At 34.1% G+C, this 21,528-nt stretch overlaps 3 protein-coding genes across 3 annotated transcripts; 1 reads left to right on the top strand and 2 right to left on the bottom strand.

Moving 5' to 3' along the window:
- Nucleotides 1-8: 8 nt before the first annotated feature.
- On the bottom strand, nucleotides 9-1,885 carry LOC130815112 (protein MAIN-LIKE 1-like). Its single transcript, XM_057681503.1, has 3 exons — nucleotides 748-1,885; nucleotides 241-660; nucleotides 9-164 (listed from the first exon to the last, which is right to left on the bottom strand). The coding sequence occupies exons 1-3, from the start codon at nucleotides 1,486-1,488 to the stop codon at nucleotides 9-11; spliced, it is 1,317 nt and encodes a 438-aa protein (XP_057537486.1). The 5' UTR covers nucleotides 1,489-1,885.
- Nucleotides 1,886-14,081: 12,196 nt separating this feature from the next.
- Nucleotides 14,082-21,063, top strand: LOC130799460 (linamarin synthase 2-like). Its single transcript, XM_057662555.1, has 2 exons — nucleotides 14,082-14,725; nucleotides 19,211-21,063. The coding sequence occupies exons 1-2, from the start codon at nucleotides 14,230-14,232 to the stop codon at nucleotides 20,143-20,145; spliced, it is 1,431 nt and encodes a 476-aa protein (XP_057518538.1). The 5' UTR covers nucleotides 14,082-14,229; the 3' UTR covers nucleotides 20,146-21,063.
- On the bottom strand, nucleotides 15,938-19,212 carry LOC130799466 (uncharacterized). Its single transcript, XM_057662560.1, has 2 exons — nucleotides 16,489-19,212; nucleotides 15,938-16,399 (listed from the first exon to the last, which is right to left on the bottom strand). Exon 1 carries the CDS (start codon nucleotides 17,847-17,849, stop codon nucleotides 16,926-16,928), a length of 924 nt encoding a protein of 307 aa, XP_057518543.1. The 5' UTR covers nucleotides 17,850-19,212; the 3' UTR covers nucleotides 15,938-16,399; nucleotides 16,489-16,925.
- Nucleotides 21,064-21,528: the final 465 nt, after the last annotated feature.

The following is a 21,528-nucleotide window of genomic DNA, read 5'->3' as shown; positions in this document are numbered from 1 at the left end:
AATGTCTATTAGGGGCTGCGCCCTCTACACTCTTGCCATTCGAAAAACAACTCTCTAAGATCCTCTAAATACATATCAGCAGCATCTCTTTCCCGAGGCGTCATTTGAGCAATAGCTGGCATCCTGAGCAATGGTGCAAGTCGAGTTGGAAATTCAGCAGCAAACTGTAAAACCAGACAATTGCAAAGTCAATACATGTTATGAAACATAAAAATAAAATACATAATTAGGAACACTAACATATTCGACTCTGTTATCAGCAGCACCAAACGCAGCAGCAGGTCCTTCACCTGGGATGAGAAAACAGTGGGAAGACACTCTAAACCAGTCCACGTAATCCGGGGCAGCCTCTGATGGAACCGATGCGCGACGCTGTGCCTGCTCCACTACGCGGGCACAGTAAGGGAACCTACTCCACATCTCCGTAAACATACAGGAAGAAGCGAATGTAACTGAGTAGGAGCCCTGTGCTGGTCGCAGAGCTTGGGTAGGTCTCAGCGGAGCCGGGGGAATCTCCTGTGCAAAACCGAGCTGCCTCACTGTCCTCTCAGGCAAATAGACCTCCACGATATCGAAACAGGTGATACCACCGATATACGAGGTACGTGGGTGCTCGTTCAATAAAGACCTATCATAAGTCAAGTACGGAGTCCACTCCACCTGCTCACAATGAATATAATACATAATCAACATAACATCTCTGCCCTTGACAAGTTAAACAATTAAGTTTGAAGTCATGTACAAAACCTGTGCCTCTGTCATGGCATCCAGTATGCTCCTACAGTCTATCAGTCTGCTCAGCTCGCGGATTGGCTTCGGCGGGGACCACATCTCTGCCCTTGTCTTGTTCGGCATGTCAGCTTGACGCGGATGGGGGCGGAAGGCTGGGAAGTACTCGTAAATCCATGTCTGCAACAGTGTCAGGCAACCAGCAATAGTCTTGCACCCAGTCCTTGTCGCCATACCCAGTTGGCGATACATGTGAGCAAGCGTCACTGCACCCCAAGCAATATCAGCCTGATCAGCGGTAACAGTAACAACAGGGTGAGGACGCATCCCGACTCTAGTCTTATCCACGAGCAACGTGGAACCTACTATAGCCATGTAGTAGGCGGTACGTTGAGTATCCATAGACTGAGAACGGTGGCATAGCTGCAACAGTGCACCAACATTAATGCTGCCGCTTGTGAAGTGCCCCTTCGCACGCAGCTCCGACAATGGCATACCAAAAAGGCCGGCCAGGCCAAGCTGCCATTCATTATCAGACGGTTGCACGGGAAGTGAACCGTCAATGCCAATTCCCAAGATGCGTTGCACGTCGTGCAACATTATGGTCATCTCCCCCCACGGCATGTGGAAGGTGTTGGTGTCAGGCTGCCACCTTTCCACAAATGCCGTAATGAGAGCACTGTCGATGTGCTGGTGCATTATATACGGCAGCCGACCAAGGGGAGTACCAGGTAACACTCTGTACAATTCATCAGACATGTCCTGAAGTCTAATGATTGAATCCAACGTTTTCTTCCGAGCACGACATTCCAAAATCGGAGGGGTGCGCTCCGATCCCTCAAATATAGCCTTTGCTACGTGCCCACCGTAGCTGGGTATTAAAGTAGTATCAACAGGGCCCCCGGGCTGGGCTGATGTGATTAACCAGTCTGTGTCCGCGGACTGCGATCGCCTCCTCCCCCGTGGAGCCGCATCCTCAGCCTGGCTTACTCCTGCCTGATCAGAAGTGCCACTCGAGCCCTGCCCTCTACTCTTGAACTTAACAGCATGGCCTCTTACGATCGTCCAATCAATAGGATGACATGCAGACTCATCCTGACCAAGAGACTCTTCCCGACTAAGAGACTCGTCGTAATCAGTATCATCGTCACCTGAGCCGACCGTATGACTATGTAGGCGACTTTGGCGCTCAAAGCGACTACGCACTTGCTCTAGGGTACTTGAACGTTGGGCCTGACTATGTATGGCCGCTTGTTCTTGCCTTGCTCGCCTTGCAGATCCCGTAACCCCCCTCTCATGGGGATCACCTCTCAGTAAAGTAGGCCTAGATCTATTGCCGCTTAATAAACCTCTAAAAAACCCTTTTCCTTTACCTTGATTTCCAGCCATTTACTAGAATTTTCATAATTTAAATTAAGACAACATTTTAAATTACTTAAAATCAAATAAATTAAAAACAAGCAACACGTAAAATATTTCACATTTACAAATAATTAAACAATTATTATATTCATAAATATTTAAACAACTCAAATTTAATAAATTAATTACACTAAACAAATTCATTACAATAAAAAAAAAATAATAATGGAAACCGGTCGCACGAACCGGTCGCACAAAATGTGCGACTGTACAGTCGCACATTTATTGCGACCGGTTCGTGCGACCGGTTTCAATTATTTTTTTTTTTCTTTTTCGAATACGTAAATCAATAACTACTTCTTACAACAACATTATCATAATACATATTATTACAACATTTACTAAATAACATTAACTAACAACAAACTCTTTCAAAAATTAAAAAAAAAAAAAAAAAAAAAAAAAATTGATTCGGCCCAGTCGCACGTTTTGTGCGACTGGGCCGAATCCAATATTTTTTTTTTTTTCCTTGGATTGATTTAAAAAAAACTTACCTCGAATTTTTGTTGACGATTTCGATTCCAAAGTTTTAGCTCCGCTTAATTTTATGTGAAGAATTTGATTTTATGGAAGTGATGAAAGTGTTATTGAGTGGATTTGAAGTGTTTTTATATAAGTTATAAGCTTAGTGGCATTTTCGTAATTTTTTAAATTTCAGGGGTAAAGTCGTAATTTCATTCAAGGGGGGGTGGCGATAAAATGAAATTGGTGGCGACAAATAAGAAATGGGTTGTTATTTACTACATTTGGTTGAGAATAGTTGTTTCTTGTTATACCTGAATAATGTTGACTATTAGTCAATTAATATAGTTTACTTATATATATATATATATATATATATATATATATATATATATATATATTAATATATATATATATATATATATATATATATATATATATATATATATATATATATATATATATATATATATATATATATATATATATATATATATTGGTGTGAAATTTTATTTAATTTGTTTTAATGTATATTTTCGTAAATTAAAAATAGGAATTAATTTGAATAAGAAAAAATACTTCATTTCATTATACTTGCTACATATTCCCTCCGTTTCTTAATGAAGTTTCCACAAAGAATCCTCACGGGAATTAAGATAAATAGAATCTTTTATTAGTGGATATATTATTTTAGTGAATAACATTTGATGGAGGAAAAGTGAGGATCATAAACATTAAAAAAATATTAAAAGAAAGTTAGTGGAAAAATATGAGGGCCACAACTAATAAAAAATTATTTTTATAAAGTTAGTGGAATACATGTGAGGACCATAAAGAATATAAAAATGTTAAATTGAAGTTAGTGGAAGATATGTAGGATCATAAGCATTATCAAAATATTAAAATAAGAATGAATAAGGTTATTTTTGACCAAAATTTATAATATAAATAGAAAGATTCTTTGTAGGAACAACAAATGAAACAACTCAAAATAACAAATGAGATCTTTTTTAAAGAACGGGGGAGTATTACTTTTTACACAGTCTAATGCGTAATTTTGATTATTTATATCTTAAATTATTCTTAAATAAAAAAATATAAAAATTTGATATAATGAAAATATGCCTTTAGACAATACAAACAAGATTCTATTTGACTATATTTTTTAATTAAAATCTACGCATCGTAGTGTTCTAATTCATTTACATTTTCAGGTTTGGGTTAAGGAAGAGACAAGGGAAAAAAGTTCATTTATAGGCTTAATTAAGGAAATAAATCATAAATTAAGAAGAAATTTTTATTTCCCCTCGACTGAGGATGAATGTAATTGTTTATTTCACATCGACTGTTGATCATATAATCTATTATGGACCACATTTTGATAAAGTGTCGCCTAAATAAATACTTTATAACACGATTTATCATGAACAGTGGCCCATCGTGAAGCTTGGGCTTCTTGAAGTTGTGCCTTAAAATGTTGCTTTAGGAGACAAAATAAAAATTGACGGTCATTAATACGCATGGAAAAAAAATTTGTTACTAAACATCCTTTTTCTTGTAGTAATTCTCACTATCATATTTCTCCATTTTTGCTCAATGATTTCACATTAACAATGATCTGAGAGCTTTGTAACAAATAACCACTTTTTCATTACTGTAAACATGAGTACAAATGTTTCATTTTAAACAACATCAAAATTTTTAAACTTGTTGTTTATATCTAAAACATCCCATTTTCAAGATCTCAAAAATTTTTCCAAAAAATACATGAGTTTTACGCTTCACTTGGTGAGTGGTTTTTCCTTTCTGTTGTTTTGGGTTTTGCATTTACCGTTGTCATGTTGGTTGTTGTTTTGTTCTATTTCTGCTTCCTGGTGCCCTTCCTTTAAAAAAAATTGTTTGTTGTTGTTGTACTTTTCGGTTCCAGTTCTGTTGATTCTTGTTTTGTTGTATTTGTGCTTCTTGTTGCCCTTCCTTTACACAAAAACGACTGATGTTGTTGTAGTTTCTGGTTACAGTTCTGTTGGTTCTTGTTCTGCCCTGAGATTTGTGCTTCCTATTGGCCTTCCTTTACAAAAAATTAAATATTGTTGTTTTAGTTTCTGGTTCTAGTTATGTGGTATTACTATTGTGCATCATTACTTTGGGCTTCATCAAGACCCCCTTGATACCCTATCATGTCAATCAATTGATTCATTGTCTCTGAACTCATTCTTGTGAATAAATGTTGAAGAGATTCAACTACTAATTGTTTGTCCACACTAAGATAGTCAGGCAATGTCCCCTCCCTAGCAACCTTTGTTTTGTTCATGTGTGGGATGTGGTAGTCAATACCCCCTTGCCTTTTCATGGTTTCAATCATGCAAGATTGTAATGTAATGAATACAAATCTCAAACATTGTGCACTTAGATTGTCAAAGGCATTGTTCAAAGCACTTTGTAATTATGGTACATCGTAGGCTACATTTTGATATTGCAAAGCCTAAATTGACCTAAAAAAACCTAGGTTTAATACATTCATGTCAGGTGAATTTGGTGGTTGTTGTACAAGTTGTATAAAAAAATCATCTTTCATTGCCTCCTCCGTGAATTCCTCGTCATTATCTGCTATGTGTGGCTTTGCATAATCTTGTTGAATGAAAATGTGCTTTAACATTCCGTTTGGCCACTTTGCTCTTATTGTGGGTATGACATTAGTGATGAGCATTGATCTCATGTGCTCTTTGGTTATGGACTATATTTGTAACGGCCCGGCTTAAGTGACCCGGAAAATCATATAAAAACATGATCCCGGTTCACATAGCGGACACTAAAGAAACATCTTCTCTAGGATCGTCAACGTTCCATCGATAAAGGAATATGAATAAACAGAATAAAACATACGATGGTAGCAAACCTACGAAAAATCCTATCTTACATCTCGAGAGCCTATTGGCCTCTAAATAGAATTAAGCAGAAATAACGAAACGAAAACGAAACGGAACTAAAATTTTGTTACATAATTGAAATTGCTACTACTCATTATTTTATTACATAAGAAAACGTTGTCTTGATGATAACGGGTCCTAGGTTGAGTCCTCACTCCAGTCCCCACCTGCAATCAACCTGCTAGTCGTCGTTGACAACAAGTAGCAAGTTCCAAAGAACAATTCCAATACACGTCAGAGACTACATACAATTGTCAAACAGGTTGAATACAAGCAATGTGTTCATCCTAGCAAGCAAAGGCTCTAATACATTCATTACTAGATAATCCCAACTTGTAACGTAGCCCGTCCTGTTCGGGTCGTTCAATAAAAAAATTACAATCCTTTTGGAGGAATACACTTGGGATAGCTAATCCCAAGGCAACCACCGACCTAAGACGTTGCCCGTCCTGTGCGGGTCGTCAGAGGTAAAGTATGCATACCCCCATGGTGACCGTAATGATCCAAAACTGTCATGGGAACAATAATTGTAATAATTCAAACCAAAACGTTAACCCCTTTGGGTAACAGACACATAAATCCTCAACTTCCAAGTAACTTCTTTCAAATTATTTGAGATGTCTAATCCTTATGTGATTTACAATGCCTCGATTAGAAATGAATCAACACTACTTGCACAACCACATAAACAGTATGGTCTAAGCGTGTACCATTAAGCGCTGCAAACAAACGATGTCCAAGCACGACAGAATTTTCACCCTCTTATGAATCGAGGTCCCAAATAACATACACACAAAACGATCACGTATTAGAACGTGTTTACACATTTAATCCATTCCATACTACTAAGATATTACTAAGACTTGATAATTTTAAATGCTTTCATCCAATTTCCAATAGTTCCAAACTTTAAATTTTAACCAGAAACTTAAATGGCCATTACGGACAGTTTAGAAAATTCAAATGAAAAGTCCAACTTCACCATTGCGTCCGGAACGCATCAGTTACCTTGGTTACCAAATTTCATAATTTCTAACATCCAATTACTATTTTTAATTATTTAAAGCGTTTAACGAGTTTTTAACACATTGGGTACATAAAACAACAACGAAACACGCCCAACATTTTCGGATCGGGCGCCAATGCCGAGGCAGCAGCTGTTGTCCGAAATTTTCTATTATTTTATAATTATATATATATATATATATATATATATATATATATATATATATACATTATTCAAATTATTAAACCCTTTTAATCTCATGACCAAATAAATCTAACAAGAACAAATTCACAACTATTAAGATAAAACAAACAAGACAAGTTTTTCCATCACACAACCACTTGATATTTCCACACATATATTAATACACAAAACCCCATCATCAAAGCATAAAAGCCATCAAATAAAAAAAAAAAAAAAAAAAACATGCCCATCCACAAAATCCTTCAAGAAAACTTAATATTTCATAAATTATGATAATTAAATTAAATGCTTAATTCTCTTAACAAATTAAAATTTTGTAGAGAATAAAACCAAATCACCATTTTGAATCAAGACATATATATAAACACAATCCCTCAAGCAAATCAAATTTTGCTAAAGGATTTATAAATTCTTGGATAACTACATTACTTGATCCATACCATTTAAATTTCTTCTAACAAATTGAAATTTAGTTAGAGAAATGTAGATCGTAAAAGAAATTTATTTAAATATCAATATAAACTTAATTCTTATAACGAATTTAAACTTTGTTAAAGAATATAAATCAAGAGAGGTTTTTTTTTATATATATCTTTTTTTATAAAAGAAACATAACTTAATCCTTTTAACAAATTAAAATTTATTAAAGGATTATTAGAGAAAATTATAAAAAAAATACTCAATCCTCCTAAAAGTCATAGGATATCATCATACATAAAATATGATTCATCCTATAAATCTTATATATAAAATCTATACTTAACAATTCAACTAAACTTAACCCTTTGATCAAAAGATTGGATGGAACAACAAAAACAAATAAATTTCATCACAGAAAATTTTATAAATAAAATTTATAAATAACAACCCAATTTTATAAATAAAATCTTTGTTTTAATCTAACTTACCCTTTGATTAAAAGGTTGGATTGAACACCCACTTAAACAACAAAAGAACCTTAAAAATTTTTTTTTTTAATGTAGCCGAATAAAGGAGCAAGAAGAGAAAATTTTTATGATTTTTTTCTCACTTGCAAATGATAGGAATGATGAAAGAAATTGAATAAAAAGGCAATTAAAAGAAATCAATTAATTGTGCCATAATGCACACTTATGAGTGGATTTACAAAACTCCTCCCTTACTCCCTCCAACCAACCACCCTTCCCCATTTCAACATACACGGTAAAACACGTTACCGTTAAAACTTAACTTACTTTATTTCTTATAATTATCTATGTAAAATAATTTAATTTAATAATATCTATTTGTTTAGTTTATTTTTAAAACCCGATAAAATACGGGGTGTTACAGTATTGGTTTGGTCTCCAATTCCCCCCCTTTCTATTCTTTGAGCTCCTTTCACTAGTGGAAAAAAACATATTTGTTGCTTATCATTTGCTGCGGTTTTTGTATATACGCAGCAATAACTAGAAAAAAGAATTAGAAAAAAAAAAGAACCCTTAATTGCTGCGGTTTTGTGCCTCGACCGCAGCAAATACACATGTGCACCTTCAATTGCTGCGGTTTGTTTCATGCCCGTAGCAAATAAAGCTTGCAATTGCTCTGGTTCTTCACCACCCGCAGCAAATAATCCTTTAACCTTAATTGATTCAGCAGCATTAATTGCTGCGGTTTATCCTATTGACCGCAGCAAATAGGGTTCATAATATAAAACCCTTAAGCTTCTGTTCTCTCGCCTTCCCTTAAGCTTCTGTTCTCTTCTTCATTCCTTCATTCCATTCCAGACGCACAAACCTTCGTTCCATTCTCGCTCCTTCGTTCATTAACTTTAAACGCACAAACGAACAACAGTAATTCCTTCATTCTCCTTCGTTCCATTCCAGATTTCGAACGCAAAAACCCTTCGTTCCATTGTCCTTCATTCATTAACTTCAAACGCGTTCTTGTTCATTATCGTACTGCTCTTTCATAAACAGTACTGCTCTTGTTCATCATCATTTCTTCAAAACCGTTCTTGTTCATTATCAAATTAAACTTCAAACTTCGAAAATCATGGTAATACATTTGAAAATTAAACTGCAAGTTCAATATAATACATTTGAAAATTAGTGCTAATTTTTTTTTTCTTTGTAGATTATTACATAACCCACGAAATCAAGGTAATTTCTATTTGTTTTGTAAATTTGCAAGTTTATATTTTTATTGTTTCACTTTTAATTTAGTAATTTAGTTAAAAATGTGGTTTGTTAATTAGTGATTTTTGAATTGCTACCTTATTAAATTTAGATACTAAGTAGTAGACTATGATTTTGTGATATTGTAGAGGAGGGTTAATTAAGGGTTTTTGGAAGGTTGAAATGTGAGTTTCATTTTGCTTTATTTTTGTGATTTAGAGTAATTTTTAGATCATAATATATTGTTCCTTCTGAATGTAGATGATTTGGTGTGAGTTAATTGCTTTTGTAATCTTGTTGCTTGTTCAGATCCCATTATTTTCTCTGTATTTGTTTCTGCTAGTCAAGAACCTTATGTTGTTGAGTGTTGGCAGCTTAACCTTCCAACAAATTGGTTTTGTGCTCTTCCTTTATTTTGTGGATTTTTTGATGTTGGTTTGTATTTTCTTGCACTATATTTATGAAATTTCATTCATAATTGCAAATGCTCAAATCTAATTGAAGTGTTAACTTTATTTTTAATATTCATAGCTTGGTGATGCTTTTAGATATGGAAGATACAATTTTTGAAATTACTTCTTCCCACAAGATATGTTAGAAAAATTTAGCTTACTTAAAGTAAAATAACTTATTACAAGTGAAACAGTACTGATATTGTTTGCTTTTACTGCTTTTTATCTGGACTTGCCATAATAGGATGAGGAAGAGAAACAAACTTTGTAATCTAACCTTCTGTTGGATTTACCATGCATGAGAATGAGAGCTTTCTCCTTAGTTTTATGGGAACACAAATGTAATGAACAAAGTAGACATTAATTTGCTCATTCACTACTTAAAATTCCACCATGTTTAGGATGTATTTAATTTAACCTGATTCTATATTATGTTTATGTAGAAGTAGAGGGAGGGCATTAGGAACTCAATGAAATTTCTTAGAGGAAAAGCAAAAAACAGAAAAGAGAATGCTTACAAGTAAATAGTCATTTGTGTATAACTCGCTTATGGTTCTAGTAGTACAACTATGGTTTGTGTGGAATTGTGGCATTTGTCTCTTTGAATATTCAAGCATCCGATAGTTTTCTAATTGAGACTATTTTTGGTGGAAGCACACTTATCTCGAAAACAATTTACTGCAGGAACACTCCAAGAATGCCATCATCTGTCAGGAGTTTTTATGATGGCAAGCTTGGTGTTATGAATTTTGCAGCTGGTTCTGCTGGTCATTCCCAGAAATATGGAATGCCTAAGATCAGGCATAGTGGTTCAGATGTTGGTGTTGATCCTTTGGTGATGCAGCGTCAATCAAGGGTGGATTCATCAAGTGAGGTCTCCTCCTTGTTCAGCTACTCAGAAGAGGGCACGTGTAGTACACCAAGCACCAAAAATTCTGTAAGCGTGGATGACTTTTCCGATTACCTGTTTGGGAGAGGTGGTGTTGCTGGTCACTGAGCTCCAATTGGTTCTGTGTATTAGATTTTAATTACTATATAACTTTAATGTATATTATATATATATGTACGTACATATTATTAATATTGGATTATTATTACAAAGAGATTTTTGGTGATTATTTGTGATTATCATTTGATTTATTATTGGATTAATCATTGTTATTATAATGTACATTATTATTGGAATATTATGAGTATAAAACGAAAAAAAAAAATAGAGTTATTTGCTGCGGTCAGGGGCAAAACCGCAGCAAATAATGCACACTTATTTGCTGCGGTTTTGCCCCTGACCGCAGCAAATAACCCTCCTTATTTGCTGCGGTTTTTGCCCATGACCGCAGCAAATAATGCACTTATTTGCTGCGGTTTTGAACCGCAGCATTTAAAAAGGACATTTGCTGCTATCACTATTGCTGGGGGCCAAAACCGCAGCAAATAATGGCAAAATAACCGCAGCAAAAAACGTTTTTTCCACTAGTGTTTTGGCAGGCTCTTGAGTAATAAAAATTTGGTTGTTTACCATATGGTGGCAATTTATGAGAAGTTTAATGCATCGATTTTTTTTTTGACGTTCAAAATCTGAAGTCGAAGACCGCAAAAAAATCCGCACCAACATGATCAACAAAGATTTAAACTACACCGAGACTGTTGAAGATTTGAGAAGGCTGGACGAGATTAAGTAATCGAACTATGTAATTTTTTTTTTCCGGACTAAGTGTATGTTGTAATTATAGGACGTATGTATTTTAGGTCATTAACCCGAACTACGTAATTTTCGGCTATTAAAAAAAATTATCCACTTTTGAATGTGAAAAATATTCACCAATTTAATATTCCAACAAATACATTCAAATTTGGAGGGAATCATTAATTCCCTAATTCAGTCATTAAAAACTCATAACATCATTTTCTCTTACCCTAAGGGTCCCATTTTAACTCACATTAAAATCCATGAAAAGTAAAATGTGACATTTAGGCTGAATTGGAGGGAGTAGATCTTTGCCTCATTTTTCTACTAAGGCGGGCCGTAACAAATAGCAAGCAATTTTGCCTCTTCTTGCAATTAGTCTTCCATTTCACTCAATTTATATACTTTTTATTTTTTTTTTCTCTTCCATTAATTTTGCTATATTTTTTTTCTTTATGATCTTATATTTTTTTTCTCTCCGTGATTTTATCTAATTACACAGTTCTTTTATTTGCATTCAATTGATTTTTTTTTTTCTTATTTTCCACTAATAACTCGCAAATTTTGAAATGAAAAAAACAAACTAACATCATACAAAAATTAGTTATTGCTTTTATCCCATTAAGTTTACAACATTTAAATTTCTCGTTTGAGGTACTTCTTTCATTTTAAATTACTTGCAATGTTGCAAATATAACACTATTCATCTATCATAATGGAAGAGATTTCTAAATCTATTTGGGTGACAGTGCCATTGTGCATGATATTCACGGACGACATAGTGCAGGTAGTAGAAACTAGAGAGAAGGTTAGTAACAAATTGGATAAGTGGAGGGAAACTTTAAAAGGTAAAGGTTTGCGCATCAGCCGTACGAAGACCGAGTTTTTGGAATGTGACTTTAGCGGGACATCACCGGTAGGTGAAACAGAGGTGTCCATCGATGATACAGTAGTTAAGAGCACAACCAGGTACAAATATTTGGGATCGATCATTCAAAGGGATGGGGGATATTGATGGGGATATAAAGCATCGTATACATGCGGGTTGGCTTAAGTGGCGAGCAGCCACCGCAGTGTTATGTCCCAAGAAAGTTAAAAGGAAAATTCTACCGAGCGGCAATCAGACCTGCTTTGCTATATGGGACCAAACGTTGGCCTGTAAAGAAGATTTTCGAACATTAAATGAAAGTTACAGAAATGCGTATGCTGAGGTGGATTTGTGGGCACACTTTGATGGATAGAATTAGGAACCAAGAGTTTAGGGACAAACTAGGGGTAGCCCCTATATCTGAAAAAATGCGAGAGAATAGATTGAGGTGGTTTGGTCATGTGCAGAGGAAGACTTTCGACGCTCTGTGAGGAGGGTAGAAAGCATTATAGTAGATAGTAAGAGGAGTCGAGGTAGACCAAAGAGAACTTTAGATGAGCAAATAAGAGTAAACTTGCAGGAGTTAAACCTCTCTGAGAACCTGACTAGGGATAGAAGCAGTTGGAGACATCATATCCACGTCTTAGATTACTGATGTTCGTCCTTTGACCTCTTAGTGCCCTCAACCTCTTGCCCTTACCGTTTTCTTTCTATTTAGTTCTTTGTTTTCTTTTGTAGTGGTCCTTCTATCTATAGGCCTTTAAGTTGTTTTACTTGTGTTTTTCGCGTCTATTTATCTTTCTGGAGTCAGGGGACTTCTTTGGTCGCGCTCTCCTTTATGGGTATGAGTTGCCGCCGTTCTTCCCTCCCCAGACCCTGGCCTTAGCTTTCTAAGAGCGGAATATACTGGGTAGGATGATAATGATGCTCTATCACCCTTAATTTGTGATTAATTTTTAATATATAGTAAGTTAAAACAAAGTCAATTAGAATTTTATTTGATTCCTCTCAATGTAAAGATTATTAATATTAAATTTTTATAATTTTTTATTATACATAATTAAAAATATTAAAAATTGAGCTATTGCGTAAAAACAGAAATATCGTAAGTATTTTGGAACAGAGAGAACAGTAAATTTAACGAAACAGAGGAATAGAAATGTATTGAGTGGGCAGTTGTACATTAACTCTTTGAGTTTTTGTGATGAATATTGTGCGCGGAGCTGTTCGTTCCACACAGTCCAATTCCTAAAAAGTGTATGCCTACGTTTGTTTCTTGTTTGAAAATGTTTTATGTTTTTAAATACGGTATGCTACTCTTAAGTTTTCACACTATTAGTAGAGATTGGTGGTGTAAGACTTTTCGTGTGCTGTGTTTGACTAGTTTTGGAAATTATGTGTTTGATTTGTTTTTGAAATCATATATTTAGATCGAATAGTTTTTCTACACGTAAAAAAATACATTAAATTAATATTATATATGCTATGTTTGAAAAACAATAATTTTATTTGCAAATTTAGAATTGCATAAATTTAGAGTTTGACAAATTAAAAAATTTTATATTTGAATTTATTTCAATTTCATCATTGTCGTAAAACAGTTAAGTTGAAGATTTGAAATTGACTTTTCATACCTTATAATTCTTAAATTCTTCATTTATAATTTAATAATTGACTATTTCCAAACATAATCTTAAAATAATTGAGAATCCAACTACAACTCTAATAAAGATGTCCTAGCCAATTTCTCCATTTGACCCCTTTCTTTCTTATAATTCTCTAGTGCGCTCTATCTCTCATCTCTCACCTTTTTGACAGGATATATAATATATTGTCGGTCTTTATAACATGTTATCGAACTAACTCAATCAAAGACTTAAGCTTTTGGTTGAAAATCCTAAATATTTTTTATCTTATCACTTTTTACTCGCCAATCTTATCATTCCTGATAAAACGAGAAAATCTTGAGTATACTTAGTGCACACTAAAATAGCGTGCTTAATAGGCTAGTGGAGTGGATCAAGAGTGAGTGTATATAGTGAGTATTGGTGCACAATAAATTAATGTGCATCAAGTCTATTTTAAACTTTCTCTTAATCTTATTCATCCCTTGTTTTCCATGTAAAATATTTAGCGAAAAATATAAGAAGAATATCAACCACATGATTTGTGCGTCTTTCAAAAAGGAAATCACTATTGCCTTAGCTGGCCATTCATTGAATGCCTTAACGTACTATGAATATCTCTCTTCCACCATTATAAACGATGTCCTCAGAACCCCAAATAGCCATATACTATTATTAACACGTGATCAAAATACAACAAATTTCTACTACAATGGCAACCCAAAAACCTCATATAGTATGTCTTCCAACACCATTACAAGGGCACATAAACCCAATGATGCAACTAGCAAAACTCCTACATTCAAAAGGCTGTTACATAACCATGGTTCTAACTGAGTTTGATGCTGCCAGGCTCGCCGCAAACTCATCTTCTCTACAAGGCTTACATGACTTCTCTGTGGAAACAATTCCTGATGGGTTGCCGTCTGATAACAAGCGCGGCGTGTTAGACTTGCCGGGTTTGTGTCGTGGGCTTGTTTCCGGGGTCCCAGCTGAGGGTTTTAGGAGAGTTTTGAAGAAGATTGAGTGTTCTCCTGATATTCCTAAGGTTAAGAGTATGATAATTGATACATTTATGTACTTTGCACATGAAGTTGCTAATGAATTGGGTATTCCATGGGTCACTCTTTTCACTTCTGGTGCTGCTGCTATGATTTCTTTTATGCAGAATGATGAGCTTGTCAATAGGGGCCACTTCTCTTTCAAAGGTAACATAACACCCAAATTGAAAATTTGAAAAAAATAAGAGTATTGAACAACTTTATTCCAAAAATAAGTTCCGTGAAAACTTTATTCCGAAAATAAGCGTCCGTACATTCAAACCTAGGCTTGGTGTAAGTCGCTGTTACTAACAACGAAAATAAAAAATAAATAAATAAATAAAAGCCTAAGTCGCTATTACTAACTGCGACTTAAGGAGTTGACAGTCAACTCCTTAATCTCGTAGGTTGGAATGAGGAAGTAACTGAAATAACGAAAAAAACTTAAGTCGCTCTTACAAACAGCGAATTAAAAAAAAAGAATTTTTTTTTAAGTCGCTGTTAGTAACAGCGACTTATTGAATTTTAAGTTTTCAGTTCTCAGTTACTTCCTCATTCCAACCTACGAGATAAAGGGGTTGACCAGTTAACCTTAAAGTCGTTGTTACTAACAGCGACTTATGGGTTTTATTTTATTATTATTTTTTTGTCTTTCTAACGGCGACTCTTACCAAACCTAGGTTTGGATGTACGAACGCTTATTTTGGGAATTAAGTTTTCACGGAGCTTATTTTGGGAAAAAAGTTGTTCAATTGTCTTATTTTTTTCAAATTTTCCCCAAATACTCCTGCAATCATTTGAGCTTATATATATATATATATATATATATATATATATATATATATATATATATATATATATATATATATATATATATATATATATGATCAAATAAGAAGAATTTTAAAATGAGAAGGGTGAGAAAGATTTTTGTTTGATTTTGTTTGGTTACTATATATACAAAAAAAGATACTATGTTATAAATTAAGAACATTTTAAAAATTATTTCATCGTTACCTTTTTGTGTAACATAGTTACTTTTACAATTATGAGTTTTTAGCTCAATCGTGACCATAGATTTTTTTATTTTAGTGAAATAAAAGGTGTAGAGTCCTTCTTACCCTTCTCAATGGATCCTTCCCCTATATATATATATGTGTGTGTGTGTGTGTACATATATATATATATATATATATATATATATATATGTGTGTGTGTGTGTGTGTGTGTATCGAATATTTCGTTATATACCATTGAGTTTCTTCGAAATTCACCATATGCCACACAAAATGTTCTAATTCACCATATACCATTGAGTTTTCGTCCGTTAGCACAGAATACCATTAATGACAACTGCCGTTTGTGGTAAATTAATAATTCACTGTATACCATTTACTTTTTTTATTTGCTTCAAATACCATTTTTTTTAAAAATATAGCCATTGGAATTATGATAAACAAAAGAAGTGTCATACAAACCAAGTAGTTAACATTTTGTTCAAAAATAACTTGACAATAAACACTGTTCACCAAAAAAATGACACTAAACAATGCTAAGTAGCAGCATTTCTCTTTCCCTTTGTGTTGCCTTGTTGTGAAGAGGAAGCTGCATGTGCTGCCTTCTTTGATGATGCCTTTTTTGCCTTGCATGTCACTACATTGTGGCCTAGTTTTTTGCATAGGCTGCATTTGTTATTCTTATGCCTCTTTCCTTTTTTTGCTTCATGAGCAACTCTTCTCATTTGCTTAGGTGGCCTGCCAGCATTTATTTTCCCTTAGGGTGGTGCAATTTCTGGCACATTGAACCTGGAACCCATCCTTTTCATGCACCAATTCCTGACATCTTAATTATTCAAAAAACAAAAAAAAAATCACAGTAAGAAACAACAATTTTTTTGCATTTAAATGAGCAAAACAGGGACACAAATTTACCTTCCAGCAATGTCAACACAGGCATGTCCATGTTGGCCTTTGTTATTGCATTGAATGACTCTACAAAGTTTGTTGTGTTAAGATCATAACAAACTGTCGTGTCAAACATGTGCACACTCCACTGCTCTTCTACTTTTTTAAGATAGTCATATGCTGCTGCATCAAACTCTTTTATCTTGGACATAACTTTTTCGAAAACGTACTCATTGTAGGCATTTACCGCAATCCAAAACATCTTATGAAATGTTGCCCCACTCCATCCTGCAGCCTTGTAATTTGAGTACAAATGCTGGCAGCATATTCTCTTGGTAGCTCTTGGGAACACCTTAAACAAAGCTGATTCAACCCCCTAAAAAATAAGACTAAGTTAATAAACAGCTTCAAATCTCAAAAAAACTTACCCTCATCCTGTCACTGATAAAAGTCCAGTCATCCTTCTAAGATTCATACTGAGCAAACAAGCACCTCAAGTTTCTGAAAAAATAAGTCCAGGAATCTATGCTCTCTGTGTCAACAATCCCATAGACTAACACAAAGATCTCATTATTCCCATCTATTGCAACTGCAGTGAGCATAACCCCTTTGTAATACCCATTTAAATGTGCAACATCTATTCCTATGATAGGTCCACAACCACCTAAGAATCCTCTCACTTGAACTGTAAAAGATATGAAACAGGCTTTAAATTGCAAACTGTCAGTCCATGTAACTAGAGCATAAGACCCAAGATTTGTGGACTTTATCATTTCAGCATACTTTGGAAGAGCTGGATAGGACTCGGCAAAACCACCATGTAATTGCTCCCTCGCTAAACTCTTCACTTTGTATAACAATCTCAACTTCACATGGATCATGTACCTTTTCATGCACAGCCTCTGCAATAAATCAACTGGGACATTTAGGTTTGCCTCTAAGTCTTGTAACAATTGTTTGCATAGCCATGCTGAAGAGATCATAGGATTCTCTTCCAACCTCCCACAAGTTGCATGCTCTCCTTCTAGCTTCTTTATGGCCCAACTGACTTTGTCTCTTAGAACTAAAGCATAAATCCTCCAAGTGCAATCCCTCATCAAACACCTTGCTATGTACCTCTTACTGTCAACATGGTCAACTGAAACAGAGAAGCTCTCTTGTATGCAGTAATCCCTGAATACATCTAGAAACTGTGTTTTGGTTTTAAATATCAACCACTCCTCAAGAACAATAGATCCAAATGGTAATTGATACCAGATTTTACCATTTTTGTACATTTTGTCTAACACATGAGACCCATCTAAGTAATCCTCAAAGGTCTTCTCATGTATATTATCACGAACATCTTCTTCTCTCACAATGTACTCATCCTCACTGTCCAACTCCATATCAGAATCAGCCTCAACATCAGAAGCTTCATAATCACCATCTTCACTATCATCAGAAGGCCAAGCATCAGACTCAACATCAATTTCTTCAACCACTCTTTAGGTTTTCTTGCCCCTAATATTTTCAGCCCCGTTCTTCAAAGTTTTTACCCAACTAGCTTCTGCAGACTGAAACACAAGGGATGGCGTTTTTGTCTCTTCTATAAACACTTCAATTTCACTATTCCCTTCATTCCACTCCCACATTTTCAACATTGCCCTCATCATCAACTAACTCTAATTTACGATTTGTTCTAGGTTTGGTGACAAACAGGGTGAAGTATTTAGGGAGATATAAGTTCTGTTTCACTGAATCCTCAAACATATACTCAATCAACTCCATCAAATTGGTCTTATTAGTGTCATCCACCCTCACATCAAAAGTACCCCCTGGAGCACGAACTAACAACCACATTGTACTTATCCTAACAACAACATTTACCAACAACACATTACATCACAATCCAAATTATAAATCGCATACAAAACAAAAACACATCACTTTAGCATAATTCAAATTCGCATGCAACTTATCACACTTAACCCTAACCCTAACTCAATTTTGCAAAAAAAATACAAAATCAGAACTCGAAATGCAAATGGATAAGGATAGTAATACCTTGCGTATGCTTAATCCACCGAATTAGCGAACTTTGTGCGAAATTCAGTCACAACCACCTGTGTTTGGGTTCTAAATCACTTCACAAACTTGCAATTCACTTTACAACAAATCGATTTTAAGAATTTTAAGGATTTTTGATGGATTTTAAGGGTTCTAGATCAATGAAGACAAATATAAAGTTTCTTGAATGGAGAAGAAGAAAGATGGAGGATCAATTTTTTGAAGAAATACGTTGTGTTTGTGGAAGTCAAGCCTAAGAATGGCACCCAATTGAATGCGTAAGGGCATACTGATAATTTACCACAAACGGCACACTGACGGCAGTTATCATTAATGGTATTTTGTGCTAACGGACGTAAACTCAATGGTATATGGTGAATTAAAACATTTCGTGTGGTATATGGTCAATATCAAAGAAACTCAGTGGTATATCATGAAATATATATATATATATATATATATATATAAACCTAATTATAATTTTGTTTGGTTTTGGATTGAATTTGATAAAATATTTAACACGTGGAGTACAAAGTAATGAAAGATAAGTAAAATGTTTGAAAGATTAATAAGGGGTCATTTCCAAAATAAAAAGTTACAAATTACATGAAACAGATTAAAAGATAAATGTGGAGCCCTTAACCCTTAGTTTTGGTAATTTTTCAAATACTAATCCTTCCTATTCAATGTGTTTTGTTAGATGAAAGCTGCCTTACAAATGGGTATCTTAATACACCAGCAGATTGGATTCCTGGGCTAATCAAAGAGACAAAACTGAAGCATCTTCCTACATTCATTCGAACAACTGATCCAAATGACACATTGTTCAACTTCACTGCAGAAGCAGGGAGAAGATTCTTAACTACCAAAGCCCTAATTCTTAACACATTTGATGATCTTGAACTCAAAGCTTTAGAAGCTATCAAACCCATGAACATACCTAATCTCTTCACAATTAGCCCTTTCTTAATGCTATGTCAACAACCAAATGATCATGAAATTCTCCCTTTTAAAACAAATTTATGGAAGGAAGATTTGAGTTGTTTAGAATGGTTGGATAAAAGAAGTCCAAAATCAGTCATTTATGTTAATTATGGGAGTTTAGCTATCTTAACTCCTAAGCAATTAGAGGAGTTTGCATGGGGATTAGCAAATAGTAATTATCCCTTTTTGTGGGTTATTAGATCTAATCTTGTTGAAGGAGAATTATCAAATATTTTGAGTAGTGATTACATGGAGGAGATTAAGGATAGAGGGTTTATTTCGAGTTGGTGTCCACAACAGAAAGTGTTGAAGCATCCTTCTGTTGCGGTTTTTTTAACTCACAGTGGATGGAACTCGATTCTGGAAAGTATGAGCGCGGAAATGCCCATGATTTGTTGGTCATTTTTTGCTGAACAACAATTGAATTGTTTATATGTATGTCAAGAGTGGAAGATTGGGGTGGAAATGGAGGAAGGAGAGGTGAGGAAAGAAAAGATTGAAGAGTTAGTAAAAGAGATGATGGAAGGGGAGAAAGGGAAGGAAACTAGGAGGAATGTTGGTGAATGGAAGAGGAAAGCATTGGAAGCTACAAGACATGGTGGTTCATCTCATTCTAATTTTGAAAAGTTGGTGAAATACCTCATATCATGAAAAATAATTATTATTTTATTATTTCTAATTAAGAATTTCTTAGCATTTTAATGTTGGTTTTTTCACATAGTTCTATTTGTATTTATGCATGTTGTACCATTTTTAATGTATGTGCCATGGAGAATTTGGATGTTCATGATCTCTAAATAATGATTATATTTATATATGGATTTGTTGTAGTTTGAGAAAAGTTTTATGGTATGTGAACAATTACACTATTATATTCTAACAAGTCACAAAAAAGCATATGGTTAAAAATTGTACAAGAGGTGGCTACACAGGTTACTCTTAGTGTATCTATCAGTTTCTCAATATTTTTATTTTAATTTATCTTTTTTATTTTATAATATTTTTATTTGAGTGATATCCTTGTTACGTTCTTTGATTCTTATCCTTTTATCTTTATAATTTTTTTTTTCTCTCTTTAAATCTTATTCATATAATTATAATCATGGACGGACCATAATAAAGACCGAATGGAGCTTGATCGCTTAAAATTTTTTGGGCCATCATATAAATGCAAAATATTGTAGTACTATTACAATTAAAATATGTAACTTAATGATTAGACACACTCTTGTAAGAGATTGATTCAAATTAAAGGTTAAAGATTAAATCTTTAACCCATTAATTTTTAAAATTTCATATGGACCAAGAGTAGTTATTAGCTTGACCATTATTGTATCTTTAATTTGTGGCTTGTTGTAGAAAGTTGCTCAACTCAATGACATTGCATTTAATAGTGTCCATGGGTACAATTGTACAAATTCAACTTCAATAAGATTGTGTTTATGTGGTGCAAGTACAGCTATCAAAATGATCAATCAATTGGATCATTTTCCTTCGGGTTAATTAGGGGTCAAGTCTGACTCTATCGGGTTTAGTACACGTTCAAATTAATTCAACAGTTTGTTGACTTTAATTTTTTTTTTTCCCTTATATATCATTAATTTTTTTCAAAATATATATAATATTTTGTTTTGAAATGGGTCCAAAATAAAATTGATAACGTAAAATTAAGAATATTGATAAAAATGAAAATACTAATGTGAAACTAAAAACAAGTAACAGGTAGGTTTGAATTTTGATTGCGTTTAACCGAATTTTTTCCGTGTTTGGATCGAATCATTTTTTATGACAGGAAATTTTGACATACTAATTTTCAATCACATTCTAAGTCAGTTTTCGATTGAATCAAAATTTAACATGTAGGTGCAAGTGCTCCAAATAGAATTTACATGCAGCAAAAAAATCAGAATTTAAGTGCGGTACAATCAACTTTATTTTCTACTATTTTTTTCCATGATTTGGGACCTAATTAAAAGTTGAGAGTTTTGGAAGATTTTGTGACTTGAAAAGGTTGAAATCTTTTTCCAAATTAAT

The sequence above is a fragment of the Amaranthus tricolor genome, chromosome 1, assembly GCF_026212465.1.
Source record: "Amaranthus tricolor cultivar Red isolate AtriRed21 chromosome 1, ASM2621246v1, whole genome shotgun sequence".
Classification (NCBI taxonomy): Eukaryota; Viridiplantae; Streptophyta; class Magnoliopsida; order Caryophyllales; family Amaranthaceae; genus Amaranthus; species Amaranthus tricolor.
The sequence above is the reverse complement of the archived record's forward strand: the minus strand, read 5'-3'. Positions and strand labels throughout refer to the sequence as shown.